The sequence below is a fragment of the Pundamilia nyererei genome, unplaced genomic scaffold, assembly GCF_000239375.1.
Source record: "Pundamilia nyererei isolate P.nyererei 1_Seehausen unplaced genomic scaffold, PunNye1.0 scaffold00039, whole genome shotgun sequence".
Classification (NCBI taxonomy): Eukaryota; Metazoa; Chordata; class Actinopteri; order Cichliformes; family Cichlidae; genus Pundamilia; species Pundamilia nyererei.
This window is the reverse complement of record NW_005187440.1, coordinates 1,538,782-1,559,831: the sequence shown is the minus strand read 5'-3', so window position 1 is coordinate 1,559,831 and position 21,050 is coordinate 1,538,782. Positions and strand designations below refer to the sequence as shown.

At 38.2% G+C, this 21,050-nt stretch overlaps 1 protein-coding gene across 3 annotated transcripts in view; it reads right to left on the bottom strand.

Annotated features, from left to right (window-relative positions):
- The window catches only part of nphp4 (nephronophthisis 4), a 173,745-nt gene that overhangs the window by 145,315 nt on the left and 7,380 nt on the right, over positions 1-21,050 (bottom strand). For all 3 annotated transcript variants that reach the window (XM_013910278.1, XM_005730733.1, XM_005730732.1), the window contains exons 4-5: positions 6,009-6,178; positions 5,222-5,286 (exon numbers count right to left, since the gene is read on the bottom strand). In XM_013910278.1, coding sequence (XP_013765732.1) covers positions 5,222-5,286; positions 6,009-6,178 — 235 coding nt within the window. The remainder of the gene's footprint in view (positions 1-5,221; positions 5,287-6,008; positions 6,179-21,050) is intronic.

Sequence of the window (21,050 nt, the reverse complement as noted above, 5' to 3'; positions counted from 1 at the left end):
CTGTGTTTACGTCTTTTTGCGCTGATTCTGAGCTGCAGGTTTTGTCTCTCTCCAACCAAAATTCGCCGAGCCAGCAGCAAAAGAAGCAACAAACTGCACTTCACATTTGATCAATGTCGTCATGAATTCCCTCTGACTTTTGCTGTTTTGCTTCCACCACGATAAAAATCACACTTCCTGCACAGCTCTCTCTCTCTCTGTACTTCAGGAACAGTTTCCCGTCTCAAATCTGTTTTCTGCATTATTCATTCGCTTATTACCCACCAGTCTACCGTTGTTTACAGCGCTTTTTCTTTTTCCACTTAAATGACCTCGGACAAGAAAGCCTAATTTCTGCTGTTCAATACTGAAGAAATATAAATTTCTTAAAATTATGCAAAATTGTAGAATATTGCAGAATATTTTTAAGGTTATCTGCTATAAAAAGCCAGACCAGGAAAATCTCCTTCATGTTTTCCTGTGTTTTATTCTCAGTTACTTTCACACAAAGGCATCTGCTGTGATTTTCACAATTCTGATGAAGTCTCATGTGTATCGGTACTGATAAATGATCAGAATTATAATATTTCTGACTGTCTGAGGCTAAATTGAATCAAATCAGGACTTTGAGAACCGTAATCGAATGGATTATAGAAATCAGTGATGATACCCAGCCCTAGTGAGCAGCCTACGCCTGAGAGAAGTGGATGTAGCTGTGGGTAATAAGAAAAGATGAAAAGAACTATTGATAACTTTTTTGTTAAGTTAAGGCCTGATCTGTCTGAAATTCATAGCCAGTGCTCTGACACGGTGCCATCAATATTTGAATGCTGAAAAAGCACAATGTATCCAGAAAACACATTATATGCTGCAATAAATGCACTGCCCAAGTGTCCCCTCTCCCCACGGCCTTTCAGCACCAGACAGCAGCAAACAGGTCGTCAGAGGAGGCCAAGATGATGATTAAGTTTAACATTTTTTTACAATATTGACAAAGCACTTGAAGCACAACTTTGTTAGTTAATAATTTAGAAATTAATATTGTCTGTATGGACTTCCTCCCCCAAAGAAAGTGCACATGTAAAACTGCGGTGTTAAGCGATGCGGTTGAAAAATTTGAGTGCGCCTAACTTTTGTGCCGGTACGCCTAAATTTTTAAAGTTAGGCGTACCGGTGCGCCCATGTCAAAAAGTTAGTCTAGAGCCCTGCTATTGTATATAGATGGCTCAAAGTTTTCTTGATGTTTTTGAATAAGGCAGGTTCACACAGTATTTACACAGTACACACAATCACAAAGACATAAATAGAAGCAGTATAAGGTTTAATACATCAATAGACAAGAGAAAAAATACTACAGATTTTTTTGTTTATTGTAATTTTTTTAAGCTTTTAGCACTTTCATCTTTTTTTCTCCCCCAAAGGGAGAGACTATGTAATTCCATTTGTTCATTTGTCTTTCCGTCTATCTGTCTGACAGATAGGAAAGATTTGATGCTCAAATTTTGTGTGATGGTATAAACCCATAACAGCTAAAGCTGATTACATTTTGGTGAAAATCAGGTCAAGGTCACACACCAAATGTAAAAAGCTTTATATTATCCACAGGTTTTTCATGGATCATCTTCAAACTTCAAACCAATCTACCAGGCCTTGAGGGCATGAGTACCTCAGTTGGCTTAAGTGGTTGACCTTGACCTTGATCATTAGCTCCCAAGGTCAAAGTTGACCTTGGGAAAAAATGAAAGACACCAAATTAACTATAAGATATATGATGAAAGGCCATGGAGAGAGCTGTACGACATACTTTTTATTTTGATAAAAGTATTTGATAATCACACACTGCCTAAAACCATCACCCTTCAGCACCATGCTTGAGAGTTGGTATGAGGTGTTTGTGCTGATATGCTGTGTTTCACTTTCACCAAACATGGTACTGTGTATTATGGCCAAACATCTCCACTTTGGTCTCATCAGTCCAAGTGGCACTGTTGTAAAAGTCTTTTGTTGAGATACAACTTTGCTGCCAGATTCTTTTTTAGAAAGAACAGGATTTCTCCTGACAACCCTTCCAAACATGCTATTACAGTTCAGTCTTTTCCTAACTGCACTGTCATGAACTTTAACATTTAACATCCTAACTGGGGTAGCTCTTGGGTTTTCTTGCAATTTCTGAGCATTGCACAAACTGACCTTGGGGTGAATTTGCTGGGATGTCCACTTCTGAGAAAACTGTAGCATTGTGCTCCAGACCAGCAGGCTGTCAAAACGTATTATTTTATTCAGATGGTCACAGTTACTGAAGATCAGTTAATCAAGTGTATCTATATAGCAACACCTGCCTGCTACTTACCCTTTTATTCCTAATGGAACCAGTAAGTGTGCTATTATTTTTTCACAAGACTGCATAGAGTGCATAGAGATGGAAAAGTGATATGTTTGCTGTGTGTGGTCATTTCTGGACTAAAATGTGTGAGCCCTTAAGCTAGCAGCTTTTATAATTACTATAAGGAAACACCCTCTAATGGTTGCTATCAAGCAAGCATTAGAGGGTTTATAATGCTTGCTATCTCTGTAATATAGCAGACGTGTGGAAATCCAGCCATTTTTTATTTAAATTCATTCACTTTTATTCAATTCAACTTTTAACCCCAGACTCATTTGCAACACATCAAGACATAAAAAAAGATATTATCCTTCTCTAGAGCCACAGTATTTTCAAAAACAAAGTCAGGGAAATTACATAATGTGGAATTGCTAATGAATGAAGGGTAAAAAGAAACATCCTCTAGGGAATGATTTCTCATTATAATTCTTCCACACCATAAGACATGAATGGCCACTATAAGAACGTGCTTAATTCACTTCTGCACAAAATTTTTTTAGACACTTATTTAAAAAATAAAATAAAATAATAAAACCACTCCTAAGTATTCCATGTCACCCAGCAGATAGGGACTGCGGGTCTCTGTCACAGTGGATGAAACTAAAAGTTATTAAAAGTTAAGAAAAAAGGCTTTGGACACAAAAGAGCTACAGCAAAAGCAGCAGCAACATGGCTCTTAAAAGAAAGAAGCAACTTTCCACTAAATAACAGCCTTATGTTTAATAATTCAGAGAGCATAACAGTCCGTTTGAGAGGAGGTTTTCTAATATTCATGTGACATGATAGCCAAGACAGGAACTCTGGCTCTCACTGGGCACCGTGTTATTCATACTGTGAGGCACGTCTGTTTTGTAATTCATAGCCTTGGCTTTAAGTCAAAGACAATTCTAGATCAACCCAGTGCTTTAGCAGAAAACCCAAGAATTATCCAAAACAACTCTAAATCTAAGGTAAACCAGATAACCAAAACTGTCAGCTTTTACCAGGGAGCGAAAACCTGCATTTTGTCTCAAAGGGGGAAAATGGCCTTTAAAAAGAAAGCCATTGAGGTCATATAGTCAATAATCCACTGACCAAGTGCTACCTAGGAAAATATTTTCAAGGTGAAGAAGGTGTCTGCTTCAAATGTGTGGCTTAAGCAGGCTTTAGGGTCGGTACAACTGCTGGTGTCAGAAACCCCGTTACATCACACCTCTCTCCTCTCTAACATCAGGTAGGGGATGCCTCTGTCAGCCTATATAAATTTGCAAAATTGATGACTAGATCGTCTACGCTAAGAAATGCCCACTCCGGGAATCAGGTTATGTTAGACTTTCTCTTTGTCGATTTTAAAAAGGATAGGGTTATAAAAATTATGTCATAATGTACCTACAATTTATTTAATCTGTCTCTTTTTCCATTAGCACTAAAACAGTTTTGAAGTGGAAACATTTCTCCCAGGGGAAAGGATCAAAAGTTGGCAAAAGCATCTTAAAACAGGAGTTTCCAAGCCTGCCAGGAGTGGCTTCACCAGAAGGAAATCCTGGAGGCTGCCCTTCTTTTGCACAAAGGTGCAGCTGCAGCCTTCTGTGACCCATGGTCCCAGACTCACTTAAAGTCTTTGAGTGAGGATTCTACCATGTAACGCTTGATGTTATGTTAATAAAACAACTGTTAGCTTGAGCACTGTCCTTGAAAATGATTCAGGTCAATTACTCGATGTTACTGTAGATGGACCTCGGAGTTGTAATCTGTCAAAAATGACATGCTTAAAAAAACTGTATATATTTTTTTAATTATTATAACTCTACTGCCTCTGCTGTAAAGTGTTCCTCTCTTTCTAGCCCTTGTTCTTAGTTTGTTACACACACACCTTTGTGGCACTTAGATGTGATCGACCAAATGGAAAATATTTCTGAAAGTTTGCGTCATGATCACTATTTTTAAACAAGATTCAAGCGCTGAGAGGCCATAAAAAATCTTTATCATCATTACAGTGTGACGTCTGGCTATCTGTCACTGCCTTTTCTCTCTTGAACACCCTCTTTCATGTAAGCTGACCAAAGTGCTATCTTTATGCGATGGTACCTGGTTAAAAAAAAAAAGTTAAAATACTAGTTGACAAATGACACATCTTTGCGTCACTTTACATGGCAGAGGGCCCACACAATGCCTCCTGATGTCCTATCATCTCACTATAATTACTATATCTCTGATCTCTATTTCGCATTTGGCTGTCATTCTCTATTATACTGTTTATCAGCTGTAACTTTTTATTCTAGCACCAACTGCAAACAACTGTTTGATTTTTCCCACCAAAGACTTCTTTAGTCATCAGTCAAGTTTTAGTATCTCTGTGTCAGTTTAGCTGACCTAAAATAACTTCTGCAACTATTTTATTTTGCTTCCCTGAATTTTGTAGCTCATAGTACAGAGCATTTAGTTTTGTGAGTTAGATTTATGCAGATTGACTCTGTACAAAGAAAAAACTGACAGAACAGGTCACCACTACAATAACGGTAACCTTTCCAAAGGTTACACCTGATGACATAATCCCTTCAGATAGTATGAGCAGCAAATGAATCACAGGTATAATGCACTTTTTGAACAGCTCACATTTTTGTAATGTAGCAAAGTTCAAAACTGTTCAGCTCAAAACATTTGGTTGACAGCCGTTTCTCTAACCCTAACCCCAGCTAAAAATTAAGCGGGCGTCAAAGTTTTACGTCAAATACAGGTAGATTCGCTGGCCTGGAAGTAAATACTGCTAAAGACCACATGCACTGTGGTCCTAGCAGCTTTCATGCCAGAGTACTCTAGTGAAAAATACCTAAAGTGAATACACCTGATAAATAGATAGTATGAATAAAGTATTCTTACAGTCAACAGCGTCCTTTATTAGAGGGTGAAGCAAGGCTCTTGGTGATCCGTGATGTAGATTCAGCCTAGGATGTAAAATAACACCAACACCCATGACTTCACACGTAAAGAAAACTCCTATAGATCCCCACATAACAAAAACACACATGTTACATATAATTCTACTACAGTGGAACCCCGACTTACGAATACCCCATTTAATGAAAAATTCAAGTTATGAAGGCACTTAACGGCAATATTTCTGCCTGTGTTACGGCAAAATGCCAGCGTAATGAAATCCGCTGGCTCTGATTGGCTGAGCCCAGAATGCCTACAATGCCCACAATGCCTTCCGAATCATGTGACAACCCCCTTGGCTTTCGTAATTGCGCTTCGCTGTTCCACTTGAACGATGCATTGTTGTTGCAGTTAGCAATTAGCCTATCGTTCACTCAAGGCGCGATGGGTGCTTTGACTTACGAAAATTTTCGACTTACGAAAGACCCTCAGGAACGAATTAATTTCGTAAGTCGGGGTTCCACTGTACTTACCAACATGGCAAACCCTAGTTGATTTAAACACCTTACACACAATAGTAGGTCTACATGGAGTAAAAAGCCATATCTATATGTTACACATGAATACTGATCTAAAAATTTGAAAGACCAAGCAAACTAGGTGAACTCTAAGTCCCTGGATAATATTCTGGCAGAAACTCTTTCACTCTAAATACACCTGCTCTTTAATAATCTCTTCATGAGAAAGTTCATTAATCCTTCGGCAGAGGAATTAAGAATGGACTAATCACCTTCTCTCCCCATCAGCAGCTGGGGTGTCTGGCCTGTTGGTGAAAAGCTCCAGGACAGTAAAGCCTCGTCCCAGAGCCTGGTGAGAGCAGTCCGGTCTGGGTGATAATGACACCAACTCCAGAACCAACAGTGTGCTGGGTAAAGTCAAAGAGGTATGGACATACAGTACCTAGAAAAAGAAACACAAGGAGTAAAACAAGATCCGAAATTAAGCCAAAATGAAAATAACAGGGCCAATGATTTGTGGAAACCTGGTTTTGCCTCCTCTTACGTGTTGGCCATCATCATCTTGCTTTGTTTAATAGTTTTTTAACCTATGTGTGGCATCCAAGGTGTAAATTTCTATATAACATGGTACAAAGGCAGCAACCTGTCAATCACAGACATCTGGGATCTAAACTGTACTGCTTAAAGAAGACAACAAAACTTTCAAATCACTTAGCTGATGAAGAGTTGCATCTACAGGTGAAAGGTACCCCAACATCTTTCGTCCTCCTTATACTTCATGACTCAGCACATGGTTTTAAAGTAAATTACACTAAACACTGTATGCAAATTAGTGTTTACATTAACACTATATTAATAAACATTTGCTTTAAAAATGTATTTTACAAAATAACAGGTTATGAATATTAATGTAATAAGTGTAACAAGTAACAGAACAATGAGAACAATAACTAGGCAAGCAATTTTAATACATGTTTTTAGATGTATGTTCCATATTTAGCACAAATTGAAAGCATAATGCAGACAGTACTAAGCTCAAGAAGGTTTATATGACATATAGCCATTAAACTGTGTGCGTATGTTGAAAATCATTTCAGGGAAATGACCTATAAACAAGTACAGATGGTGTACAATCCCCTGGTACCTACTTCAGCTTGAAGCATCAAATGTTGCTGTCATTTGAGTTACTGCAGTACAAGGATAATCAAACTAGGAACAAAATACACATTTACTATTTGGACTACGAAACCGGGATCCCGGGGACACTGAGAATAAACAGCTAAAAACAAGAAACTGATTTACCACCTTACAAAAGTACACCAGTAAAACAAATTGAAAGTTGCCATGACTACACAGCAATTCTACACATAGTTGTTCTGACTAGGATTTTTTAAAGGCACATGGCTTCCCTTTCCCCAGGTCATTAATTCATTTAAAAAACAGTGAAAAAAATACCATACCACATAAAACACACAGTGCAGAGATATTTAGTGTGCACCTGGTATGCATTCACTTCAGATCACTGTGAATGAAATCAATGTGGCTATTAATAGCCACTTCATATGGTAGGAAATAAAAGGTACATAAGTACAAAGAGAAAGAAACAAACAAACAAGCCAGCAAGCCCGAAACATGGTACACAGAATAAATACGTCAACATGCAATCAAGCTTCATTCTTGAATAATATTGACAGGAAAACAGCAACAGCTGTACAGGTTGCTCACAAGCATATTTCTTTGATTTATTTAATTGCTTTGTAATTGTAACAGATTGCTTGTCTTCGTTCCAATCACGATAGCATACATCTTGTTAGATGTTTTTCTTTATTTTAAAAAGACTTCAAAATTTCTACCATTTACCATCTTCGGATTCTCTGTGGTCACTCCAAGCACATCTGTGTCAGTCTCCATATTGCAGGTCTCTAAAAAGAATGAGCCAAACATCCTGACCAGAATACCTGATTGGCAAATCTAACATTCAAGAGGAGGGAATGTCCCCTGATAAAGAAACCATAGGATTATGCAGGTGAGGATGACCTTGGGTTTTTTTTTTATTTAACTAGTTCAGAAGGGACAGTCATTCAAATTCGAAATAACAGCCTACCTACAGCAGAGCCACACTGATTTACATGCACAAAGGCCTGAATAAGATAAAGAGGCCCACAAATTCTCTCTGATCCATTCGTCCCTGAGCACAATAAAGCCTGTTGTTTTTCAAAACCATAGAGAAGAACATGACGGCATCAAAAGGAAAAACAAAACAAAACGGTATAAGTAGACATGAGCTATCTTGAAATATAGAACCAATTTCTCCCAGCCTACTGAGGCAGACCCTGTTCATCTTTAGACCCAGCTATCAGCCACCACTGAGCCATTTATTCAAATTCAAAGCCTCTGAGGCATTCCTATTTCGGCCACATCGCTTTTATCTCTATGCACGGTGAGTTTAAATGACTTCTTTTCAAAATACAAACACTGGTGAATACAAATGTAAAACATGGGAAGTAAAGGTACTCGTATGGTTTGGTTTAGTTATTTGTCTGCTTGTATCTACACCCACTAGTCTTTGCCTCATCAACAAGGAAGCTGACACTTACAGAATAGTGTGGTTCACAAACTGGTGTCTCTGCTAAAAAAGAAACTCCCTGTTGGAAGAAATTCAACAATGACATATTTCCCTTTGTTCAAAGCCTAAACATAGAAGCTGAGAACTGTTGAGGAAATTGTTTTGACCAACAAGCTTCCAATGAAGAATTTTAGAGAAACTTGTATTAAATTTTAAAATACTCAATCTGTTTTAATCCAAATCCTCCCTTATTCTCAGAAATGATGGTGTACATTTCCTCACTGAGCATTTACTCTGTTTGCTGAGCTGGAATTCAGACAGATATTTTAGCAACAACAAACACTGGCTGAGCTGAGAAAGTAAAAATATCCCACATCCCTAGATGCATGTCATTCAGTATTCATGGACTGAAAACTTTACTTTCACTCAGTTTATTTATTTCCAACCTTAACTCCCAAATCAAAGCCTCATTTTTGAACGAACTTCTTTTGAACCTATCCCCAAGTTGTATAACAAGACATTTTGGGTTTGGGGGGGGGGGCATATTCTATCATGTTCACCCAAACTCCCTCCCACCGTGATACTGTAGAATCTGCATTGCGGTTAAAGACGCAGTCCCCAGTCTAAAAGCAATCCAAATATGGACATTGTTCATGATGAATTTCCAGTTCAAGCTTGAATTCCTTTTTCATACGCTCCAATGCTTTGATACAACTCCAAATTGATTTCAGTCCAGTCTCTGGAACAAAAAAAAAATCCCACTTCATGTCCCCATAGAGCAAATACCTCCCATATTCAATTTGCAATTATTCAGATTTACAGACGAAATGTAGTCAGAGCTAAAAAGAACAGCCGTGACTGAACATTTTGAAACAGACAAGCTCAACTAAAGATAAAATAATAACAAGTGTTCTGACTGATACTGCTGTAGCTATACTGAGTCTTATTTAGGTCATTTTCTAGTACAAATTCACAGGTGGAGCGTTCTTTGCTCGTCGGTGTTGTTAAGATCCTGCCTCTTACAGGAGATACATTTACCATCAATAATCAATAATAATATAACAATTACTCTTCATACAATAACGGTGTGATAGTTAGTACTGTCTCCTAATAGTTCTAATAGTTCCTAATAAGTTCTCCCCAGATACTCTGCCTTCCTCACACAGCTCAAAGACATCCATGTTAGGTTAACTGGTAATTTTAAATGGCCCTTGAGACTGTATGGTTATCGGTCTCTGTACATTAGCCGAGCAACAGATTGGCAAACTGTCCACAATTTACCCTGCCTCCTGCCCCAAGACAGCTCCGCAACCATGTATTGCATAATAATAGTGATGGATGGATGGACTGTTTCTGAACAGAGCCAAAGTCCAAACACTGTATAAAATGTATATAAAAACAAAAGACAAAGACTTGAAAATCTTATAAACCCAAATTTTATTTACAGTAGAACATAGAAAACATATCAAGTGTTTGAACTGAGAAAATGTATGATTTTAAGAAAAATATTAGCTTGTTTTGAATGGCAAGCTCAGGCAAGATCAGTAGCACATTTGGGCATATCTGGAAAGGCATCATCAATGCTGAGGGATTTATATAGCATGTGCTCCCATCCAGACAAAATATTTTTCAGGTAAAGTGTTGTATATTTCAGCAAAAGAATACTAAACCACATAACCACTGCATGTATTATATGAGCACGCTGCTATCGTAGCAGTCTGGGGGTTGAACCGGTCTTCGTGCAGTCTTGACACTGCCAGCAGAAAAAAATGTGTCACAATATGAAACAAAACATACGACAAAGCGTTTACACTCAACTAAGTGACTTGTTTTTCCACAGAAGCTCACTTGCTCCTTTACTCCTTACAAAGGTAGCAGTGGCAAATACCAATAGAACTTGGACAAGTATACCGAGCAACCAATCGGCCAGTTGTACTGGAGGCTATGGCCTTTACTTTATCAAAACTTAAAAAGGACAAATTTGAACTCTGTATGTTCAGCCCCATATATGGATATATATGTGTATTATGTTCCAACCAGCAATTACACTGCCACATCTCTAAGTTTGTACTATCTGCCATCCAACATAATAGCAGTTCTTTCCCCACAACTTTCACTTCAAGGCAGTGTTGTAAGATCTTGCTCACAACGCCATGGGAACACTGGGAGATGTCATTGAAAAAACAGCTTGCATCGGCAGCAACGCCAGGCGCAGCATATGTCGGCTCTAATGAGAGGTTATACTCTGCGGCAACCGTCAACAGAGCAGTAATCGATTCTCACAGGGGTAAATATTCAATGCCCATAACTTGAGTAAAGAGGGAAGAACAGAAACGGGATGACATTAAAACATCATCAGCACAGAGGCATGTGGCTGGAAGTCACTGTCACTGCTAACAACAAGCTTGTCTGCAGCTTCTGGGGAGGTTTTCTGGGACCTCTTTGTGGGTGAAAGAGAAGAGGCAAATGAAACCATGAAAGACTGATGATGTGAGATTTAAGGCTATAGAAGAAAACACAAAACAAGCAACATGAATTGCTATATTATGGGATATGTTTATATTTAAAGAAGCTGAATAGGCACTAGTGACACATTTATGATCCTGTCTTTGCATTGTCAGAGTATAAAAGCTAAAGCTAATTCTTCTTGCCCCCTTGAGGTGGTCATTCAACTGTTCTACTGAGGCAAGCACTAAGAGGAATTTTATGGGCAATGCACAAAAGAAAAAGGCTACAAATGAGCATTGGTTTTGCAAACAGAGGTCCAGAGCAACTGGAGTATAATTGACATCGACCTGTTGTTCAACCATTGGAGGCTTCCCAAAAGAAAAGCAAACAGGGCATTTCTATTTAGCCCACACATTGGCTAGGAGCCTGGGAACAAAAGTGTAAGCTACCTGGGATTTAGCTAACCAGCCAGTTCCCTATGTCTGCATGCCTGTGTTGTTCACATGTAATGCATGTACCTGTAGGTAGCTAAGCTGACTAAAAGTCATTGTTATAGCTAAAACACAATAAAAACAAAGTACAATGAATCACAACTAGGCAATGCAGTAAGCTAGCACACATATACATTTAACCCTAAACTCTAGATGTACAAGTAGATGTGCTGTATACCATGTGCTATTACCCTTGGACTTTCCCTGTTGAACTCAAAGTCATACAACTCAGCTCATGAAGATTTATGAAGTTAAGCAAGCACATGTGCTCAGGGAGATTCTTAGCTGTAGTGCTTTGATACAAGTTTTGGCAGCATAGCCAACGCCTTGAGGTAGAGGGAAGAGAGGGAGCGGGAGAAAGAGAGCGCAAAAGCAAGAGAAACGCAGCACATCATTTTACAGGCACAGAACCAGCGGGTGTAAGCATCACAAATCCTCTTGGTATGAAATTCTATAACTGTCGCTAGCATAGGAGAGATGAGAGATGGTGGTGCGGATGATAGAGAGGCAGAGAAAATGACAGTGTTAGAAGCTTCGGGTTTCCTTATGGCCAGTAATAAATGTCACTGATCGTTTCTGGGCTGGTAAGACTGGTATGTATATGTGTGACAGACAAAAAACACTTTCAACAAGAGGTCCTCACAGGTCCAAAGTCTGTTGAGTATCAACAGGACAGATATGTCAGCCATTATTCTTCGTTGTCAGAAAACGATCATCTATGTGAAGCACACTGGGCTCCAGCACAGAAATGATCTTAATCATGTTATGAAAAACGATCACCGAATCCAGCTGCAGTGGTTTTTGTTCCTGGATAAATGTGGAATTGAATAAATGACTAGCACTTATACTCTTACCTTTGCCAAAATAAGCTTTTGAAAATTTACATAGTTCTTAAAGAGTTTATTAAATCATCACCCAATGTAAGGTTTATATCAATATTGGTAATTAACTAAATCATCTGTGGAGTTTGCATGTTCTCCCTGTGTTTGCGTGGGGTTTTTTCAGGCACACATGCTTCCTCCCACATTCCAAAGGCATGCAGTTAGTAGGGATAGGTTAATTGGTAACTCTAAATTACCCATAGGTTTGAATGTGGGTGCCAATGGTTGCTTTCTCTATGTGTTAGCCCTGCGACAGACTGGCAACCTGTCCAGGGCATACCCTGCCTCTCGCCCTAAGAAACTAGGATAGGCTCCAGGCACCCCACAACCCTGACAAGGATAAGCGGAAGAGAATGGATGGAGTCTGTTATGTCTGTAATGTTTAATCCAACAGTAGGTGCGAGCTCTTTAATCAAAATGACATTTTTATCCATGAATTTTTAGTTTTAAACAAGGTTTTGATAGATTTTGTTAAATATTTGTGCCTTACTGTTTTCATGACAGGCGGCCTAATAAATTTGTTATGTTCTATACTTTATAAAGAAAAGTTCTTTTTGGAACACTGAAGACAGAGGATGCAGCAAGCGAAAGCCTAAAGCTGGAGCTGATGAGAAAATGTGTTTTTTTTTCCATCACTTCGGTGATGGGTTTAAGTGAAGGGGGGGCCGGCTTGGATTGCATTCACAGTGGTAATAAATGCTGCATCCCAGGAGATGTGTAATGTGGCTGAAGTTGTTTAAAAAAAGAGGTTTGATATGTTATAAGGACAAAAAAGAGAGGGAAAAAAAACAAGTGAAGGACAGGCAAAAGCCGAGCTATCAGGCAAAGAGGACTGCAGCAATTACTGGAGAAATAGCCCAATTATGTGGAATCCCTCTGAGGAATGAGGTGACAGTGATGCGATTTCTATCCAGCAAGAACTTTCACAGGGCAGTAATTCTAAGTGTTCAAAAATCTTAGGCTATTTTACTACAGAAAACTTTAACAGCTAGTGAAATCACTTAAAATATAAGTAGACTAAATAAGAACTACATTTACTTTCTGTCCACTGAAAGTAAATGTAAATACTTTTGTTGATATGAATGTGTGGGGATGATCAAAATGTAGAATTTAATTGTTTTCTTCAAACAGCTTCTGATTTAAATCAGAATTTATTCATTATAAATTCACTATCAGGAATTGTCAATAAGGAATGCTAGAATAATAAACCATTCACGTTTGAGAAAAGTGTCTGGTGATAGGTTTCTTATTTTTAGTTTTATTTAGTAAAATTTAGTAAAATTTAAAGATTTCATCCTTTCAAAATGTCATCCAACGAGAACAAAATGTGAAAGTAAAATATATTGTATGTGCATGAAGTCTTCTGGTACGGTAATAGAATGTCTATTGTGCTATGTTGTCTATGTCTACCATCTTGCAGCACTAAATCACATACACATAACTGTAACCAATCACATTATTCAAATGGTGAATGAGCTAAGTTATCAAGAAATGTTGAAGTTTTGGCCTGGATTTCTGGATATGTTTCTTACACTACTGTGAAAAAGTCTTAAACCACCCCTCAGTTCTGTTGTTAAGAAAGTGGGAAATAGTTGCAGCAATTCATTGAAATGTGCAACCATAAATGGTGGAGCTTGAATGGCAATATTTGGTATGACCACCTTTATTCTTGAACACAGCCTGAACTCTCCTAGGCCAGTTTTCTCATGATTCCTCATGATCAGCACAACATTCACAATCATTTTCTGACTTCAACCACTTCGGTTTGTCTGCCTCTGTTTGCAGCTTTGTCTCAAACTCCGACAAAATTCTACAACATCCCAGCTTCGCCAGCAACAGATCTCAGCACTCGCTCTAAGTCTTAGCTTGTCACCCAGGTTTTGGTCTCCTGACATTTTGTAAATCCTGTCTGAAATGCCTCGCAAACAAACTGTGGGCACTGTCTGAATCCTGCAAATGCATCACAATACAGAAGGAATGCAGGAAATATAAAACAATGAAAGAAAATAGAGGAAGTCTGCCAGACTTCAGATACAAATAGGTAAAGATTGAATTGACATGTCTAAGCCTGAAACAACAAAGTATGAGACAGACAGATTCTCTTTCTTTTCTTCTGTCTGAACACACACACAGAGGCAGTGCAGACCCCGGGGAGCGCTGATAGCCGAATTATAGGGACGAGCTCTGTGTGTATGTGTGTTTGTCTGTGGAGGGAAAAGAGGGAGTGACAGAAAGAGAAATGAGATAGGGATGGAGAAAGAACAGTCAAGTAAGAATCAAGTCAATACACAGCACACACAGTAGAAAGCAGCCACACACACACACACCTAAAACCTCCTCAAGGCTCTCATCTCTCCCTACTGTCACCTCGGCAGTAGTTCTTGCGGCCCTTGAAATCCCACGATCACACATACACACACCCACAGTATATAGCTGCATATTACTGGGTGTGCCACTCTACTGTGTAAAGCTGTTAAGCAGCAGCTGCTCCGCTAGATGTTTGGTCCCCTTGGAGCTGAAATATTGATCAGTTCTCAGGCAAGGCAGAGCAGCCTGTGCCCCCACCGTCCCCATGTATAATTGAAGTGTATATCTTTTAGTGTGGAATGCCAGTCGGGAGAAGGAATTAAGCACAGAGGTAAGCTGAAGGACTGTCTATGCTGCCATGGCAGCTTCTTTATCCATCAATCATATAGCTTTTCAGACAGAGGGTTTTCATTAGCCATCTACTTTGACTTGAGAAGGTGCCATACCCTATAAAAAGCAAACAAAGAAGGGAAGACAGGACATAGCAAGACCCACATATGTGTTGTACAGCTAGTCATTATCTGAGCTCTCTTTTGAGTCATTCTGGGGAAGCAAACATTCTTAAAAGGAATTCATTTCAATATATAGCAGATGTAGTTATATTTCCAGCAACAAAGAGAAAGAACCAAGAATGCAACTCAACTCATCAACACTTTGACTTAATATAGTCGCTCTCAAGCACATCCTTAACAAAAAAAAAAAAAACAACCCAAAAAAGCAGAATTGGCTTTAAAAATCAATTCAAAGTGATACTATTTTCCCCAAACATTCCTGTGCACTGTAGATAGCGCATAGTAGAGCTATTTTAAGCTACTCTCTTGCCACAAGGGGTCACCACAGGAGGTAGCTCCGGACATCCTTCTTCAAGCAACCCAACATGGGATACATGTCTCCAGCTGGAATGGAACCAGCAACCTTTCACTTGCCAAGTGAATGTGTTAACCATTGTAAGCATCTACTGATATTCTTTTTTTTAAATATCAAAAGACAGAAATTAGAAACACTGAACTCCTAGAACAGCCAGCTTCTTGTCTTTGAAAAATGGCAGTATCTGTCCTAAAGAAATTATTAAAGAAGTTAAAAACACAATAACACAGTAATAAAGCTGTTTATAATATTAACTGATTGAGTGCCTTTAATGGTGCAGTCAAAAGGTGATGTATAAATGTCTTGCAACCAACTTCTCAGTTTAATACCTATGTGTAGTCGACTGAATATTCAAAACCACTGAAGCAATAGCAAAATATCTATCAAGGAAAAAGGTTTTCATTACTTCTTTAGGCCATCTACATGCCAGCAGCAGACCTCTAAACTCAATAAAACCTCTCTGGTTAGGGCAGTTGCATAAAAATACAAGATGACGAGCTCATGGGCTTTAAGTGAAAGCCAAGCATAGAAAATAAAGGTGATAATTGCACCATTAAAGCAGACACCACCCACACATTTACTTTCTCATTTATTAATTGAAAAGGTTCATTAAATAAAGTATAGCCTTGCCAAATTGTTTAAAAAAAACAAAACAAACAACAACAAAAAACCAAGTAGTGTGTCCACAATGTTTTCTAAATGCATGCGATAATGACTTTGGGTAAATTTTCAGCTATGTGCCTTTAGCATAAGAGCAATGGCATTGTCCGTCTGAACTTCAGGTTAGACTATTTGGCCCACACAGAAAAATATCAAGGGTGGCTTTAGTGATCCCATTGAAAACCACTATGAGATTCACATTTTTGGTTTTAAGTGGAAAATACTTAGTAGGTATCAAACACCTCAACATAAAATTCTATAAAGACACTCAAATGCCCCTCAAGATAATTTGCCAATGCTTTAGTGATCCTCTTAACTTATGAACCTCCTTCAACAGCACTAGCGTAAAGTATTTTGCAACCTCCCAATTTAATTATTGGTGCCACAATTTAATTCAGGATCAAAACAATTTGGGTTTGAAAAAAAAGAAAGAAAAAACAATAACAAGGAAAGCATTTAGGTTCCTACTATACTGTGCTAAACTTCTATCATTTGCCCACTGAGCTGCGAATGAAACATAACTGACTGCTAATTGTCATAACAGAGTATGCTGCATGTTTATTTCAGTGATTTTTCACGGTTATTTTGCAAGTTATTTATCAAATATATGAATTTTAAAGTCTTCTTCCAGTGTGAGTTTTTTCCCAGCAATGCATTTTACCGCCCATTAGTAAGAGTAAATTACACTCTGCTGTCTTGTAATTAACATGTCTGCTTCAGCTTCCTGTCTGCAATACCAATACTGGAAAAAGCCATGGCTGTGTATAGATGGATATTTTTTCTTTGGCCCAGCAGAGCTTGTTTTGGTTTAATAAAATCTAAAACTAGTGCAAGTTATGGTCTATTTTTAGATATACACCAGATGCATCTTAGGAGCCATAATTGTGTTATTTCTAAAAAATGCTTTATTCTAAACATAGGACAGTAGTAGTCAATAGTATGTTGCCATAAGTCATTATAGAGTGATCTAGTGAGAAGTTTTACCAATCTGTGGACATTTGTAGGGGCAGAAACAGTGGCATGTTTGATTCTGTTTGGTTTATGGGCTTACTTTTCATTGCATATATTGGTGTTTATTTTTACTTTAAGTGTTATTGCTGCAAAAATGAATTTAGCAATTCATTATTTGTTCTGTTTTTGTTTTGCAAATTTACATTAAATGAATTTGTAGCCAGATTCATACCAATTTGCCATCAAGACAGGCCTAAAATTAAAATGCTCACTCTGCATTTATGAGGCAAGTGCTTTCTCAATTAAGTGCTGGCAATTTAAGGGCATCTCCACACAGTAGGGACAAAACACCATGAAATTAAACGTGAAAAGCATAAAATCTGTTAAAAAGATTCATGCTGTGAGTTAAAAATTGTATCTGCTGTTTGTTAACACCAGATACAATTTTATTATGCTATATAATATCATATTTTTATGGTCCTATATACTGAAATGGTATGTATTAAGCACACAGTAGTCCAACCTTTCTTACAGAAATTACATTTGGAAGTGGATGTCCTGAGTAATTGTCCACCTTTCTCAAATCTACCATTTTTGTCTAAAGTTCTAAAACTCACGAACACTCTAAAAAAAACTAAAAAAAACCCTCTCTCAGTTAACGCTAGAAAATGTTCCTCTGTATCACGAGTTATGACATCTGAAGTTCTGCAAGGATCAATCTTGGGGTCTGTTTCTTTTTTCTTGTTCCTCCCACCAGTTTTTTTTTTTTTAATTTACCAACATAAAATCTTGTAATATCATTTATCTGTTTTTACCTTTAAATATTGAAAATCACTGTTCCATAATGCAGCTCAATGAGTACATTTTGGATATTAAAAAATAGATGGCTTACAGTTTCATACAGTTAGCTAAGTTCAAAACAGAGGACATATTGTTTGTTCCTCCACTATTAACTGAGAGCTTGATGAATAACTTGGGCACTTTTAACTCTTTTTTTTTTTTTTTTATTAAAACAGCTATGTCCATATTCTCCCTCAAAATCATTAAGGACTGCTTACCAACCACTCTTGAGTGCTGCTGAAATTCATTTTAAAAGGAGTTGGTACTCCTCCCATGTGACCTCCAACCTTCAGATCTAAACTAAATATATACCTTTTTTGTCAACCTTTTAGAAAATGCTAATCTTTGGAACTGTGGCTGAAGCACAAGTTATTGTTGTTGTTGTGGTACTTTATGTAAATAGTGTGTACCATGAATTTTTAGGAACCCTTTTATTTTTTACTGTACTTCAATTTCAAATTCACTATATAAATAAAATGTACTTACTTACTTATAGACTTATCAACTGATGATTATATTAGCGCTAAAATACTGCTCCAGAGCTGTCATCCTCTCATCAGTATATGGACACCACTGAGTCATTTAAGTCTTTTAACTTTAGGCATTTTCAGACTGCCTACTGTGTAATTAATGTTTTCTCCCAGTCACTCTAACTTTGTTTACAATCTGTGGACTATAGTTAGAGCAAAGAGGGTAAAACATGTGGGCTAACTTTAACAAAGTAAATGAAAAACACAGTAAATGCAATAGTTGCTGTGGCATAGATATAGCCTCCTTTTACAAAGGCTTCTATTTACAGAATTATGGATGAATATCAATTCAATATAAAAGCCAGTACAGATACTAGCATCAATTATACCTATCACCGTGTGACGGTTTTGGGTTTTTCTTTTTTAGTCAGTCAGGGTATATTTTTTTTAATGGAATTGCATTTGAAAAATATACACTCACTGGCCTCTTTATCAGGTAAAACCGTTCAACTGCAACAAACAATTATCTAATCGTCGAATCACATGGCAGCAACTCTGTGCTGTTAGGCATGCAGAAATGGTCGAAATGGCTTTCTGAAGTTCAAACCAAGCATCAGAATGGAGAAGAGAGAGACTTAAAGGGATTAAGTGACCAGCAGCTCTCTTGTTGATGTGATTTTCACCTGGAGGTTAGGAAATAATCACTTGTTACAACCAAGGCTTGCAGAAGAGCTTCTCTAAACACACTGAACCTTGAAACAGAGAGTCTAGAACAGCAGAAGACCACACCAGGTGCAACTACTGTCAGCTAACACACCATGTCACAAAGCTTAAATCATTTAAAACCGGCTACTTTAACATTACAGTGAGTTCGCTGGTAGTCAAATGGCCTCCACAGTCATCAGCTCCCAATCCAACAGAGCACCACTGGGATGTGGTGGAACAGGTCACGTCAATATGGATCAATATCACAAATAAATATTTCCAGCACCTAGTTAAGTCCATGACACTAAGAATTTGGACAGTTATGAAGGCAAAAGGAGGTACAACCCAGCACTATCAAGGTGTACCTAATTAAGTGGCAGCTAAGTGCATATTTCTTGCTATATGAATAAAATATACATAAACTGGTATGGTTACCAACATACAGGCCATGCAATCCATCATCAGAGAAAAAGTCTGGTAAACTGAAATGAATCAGTGGAATAATACCATTACAGATGTTTCCTTGTATTCAACCCAAAACAGCTAAAATTACCAGGGATGAACATAATTTATGTTAAGCTCTTCTCTTCTCACGGAGTGACATGAAAAGTGGACATGAGAGTTAGATCATGTCACATTTTTCCGAAAAGACGTATGTGACAGCTCGATGTCCACGGTTGAGTGGCTGGGAATCATGTGTGGAATCATACGTGGCAGACTGCAAAACACTGTGCATGGCACACAACAAATACACCAGACTTCAAAGAGAAGTTTTTTCCCCCCCTCATCTGAGCAAGCCTTGCTGGAGTATGTCTCTGCTTTAAGAAAGCAAGGAAAAGTAGAAAGGGTTGAGGCTTTAACTGTGGCTTTGTTACAGCTCTGACAGCTTAAATTTGGCAATCTATTGTATGTTTTAGAAACTTACACTTTGCAGATGAGTGTGTCTGCTGCCTTGTACTCATTACTCAGAGCTCAAGTTTGAACCATAAGGGATTCTTCACTTTGAAAGTAGTTTGTTCTTAAGAGAAAAACGTTTCAAGAAACAAAAGTGGCGGAATTGCACATCTGATGTTTAAATATTTTCCCATCGGTGAAGCACTGTCTGCTTTTTACTTCTTTGAAGTCATGTAATGCGTGTGTGATGATGCGTATGTTGGTATAAAGGGTACTGTTTTTAGTAACATTGTGAGGAATAAACATGTGTGTGTACACACGCTTGTGTGTATGTTACTCTTAGTTTATAGCATGCAATGCCAAATAGCATTTGCAGACCTAGAGAAACAGAGGTTGCACGGACACGAACAAAGCTTGGCCTTTTCTCTCAAGCCCATCTGTCGGCCTGATAATGTTGCACATATGAGAAGAAACCACTGGCTCCCCGTGAAGGCAGGGAGTTCAAATGGAGTGATCACAGTGAGAGACAATGCAGAAAGATGCACATTTCTCTCTCTACCATTCTCTCGACTCCTAAATCTGTGCATCTGTAGCACAACATTGCCCTCTACTGATCACAGCGCTCCCTTTGCCTCAATGTGTTCAAGGGAGAGTTAAAATATCCTATACCTCACAAACAATCTGAGTCATGATTTGAGAAAACCAACAATCGGGGAAGTAAGTGTAAGTTTGATAATTCAGGACATATTGAGTTGTACAACAACAAAAAGATTACAAAAAAAAATAAAAATTCTCAAAAGGGACATATTTGACACACAAGTCAAACACATCACAAAACAAGGTTCATTTTGATTCAGAAGGTCTGAAACTACGACTGGACTTCACAGTAGTTTCTGTTTTGCATGCATAAATCTTTTTCAGACCCACTGAAGGCTTGGCATGGCAATTAAAATGGCACTACTTTCAAAATAAAAGCCTAATAAGTCTGACCTAACAATTAAAAACAACCCACGAAGGAGCTGGCACAGTTGACAAGATGTCATTCCTCTATCGGGAAAGAAAGAGATGCAAAGAGAGGGGGAAAAGAATTAGTAAGCGCTCTCTTTTTAATCACCGTGCATCTTAGCTTTTCACCAGATATTAAAACCAATCCATCATGACTGACTGGGGAGAGGGGGGTGCCTTGCAATTTTCCCTGTGCTCCCGTAACATAGGAGAGAACCCCCCCCCCCCC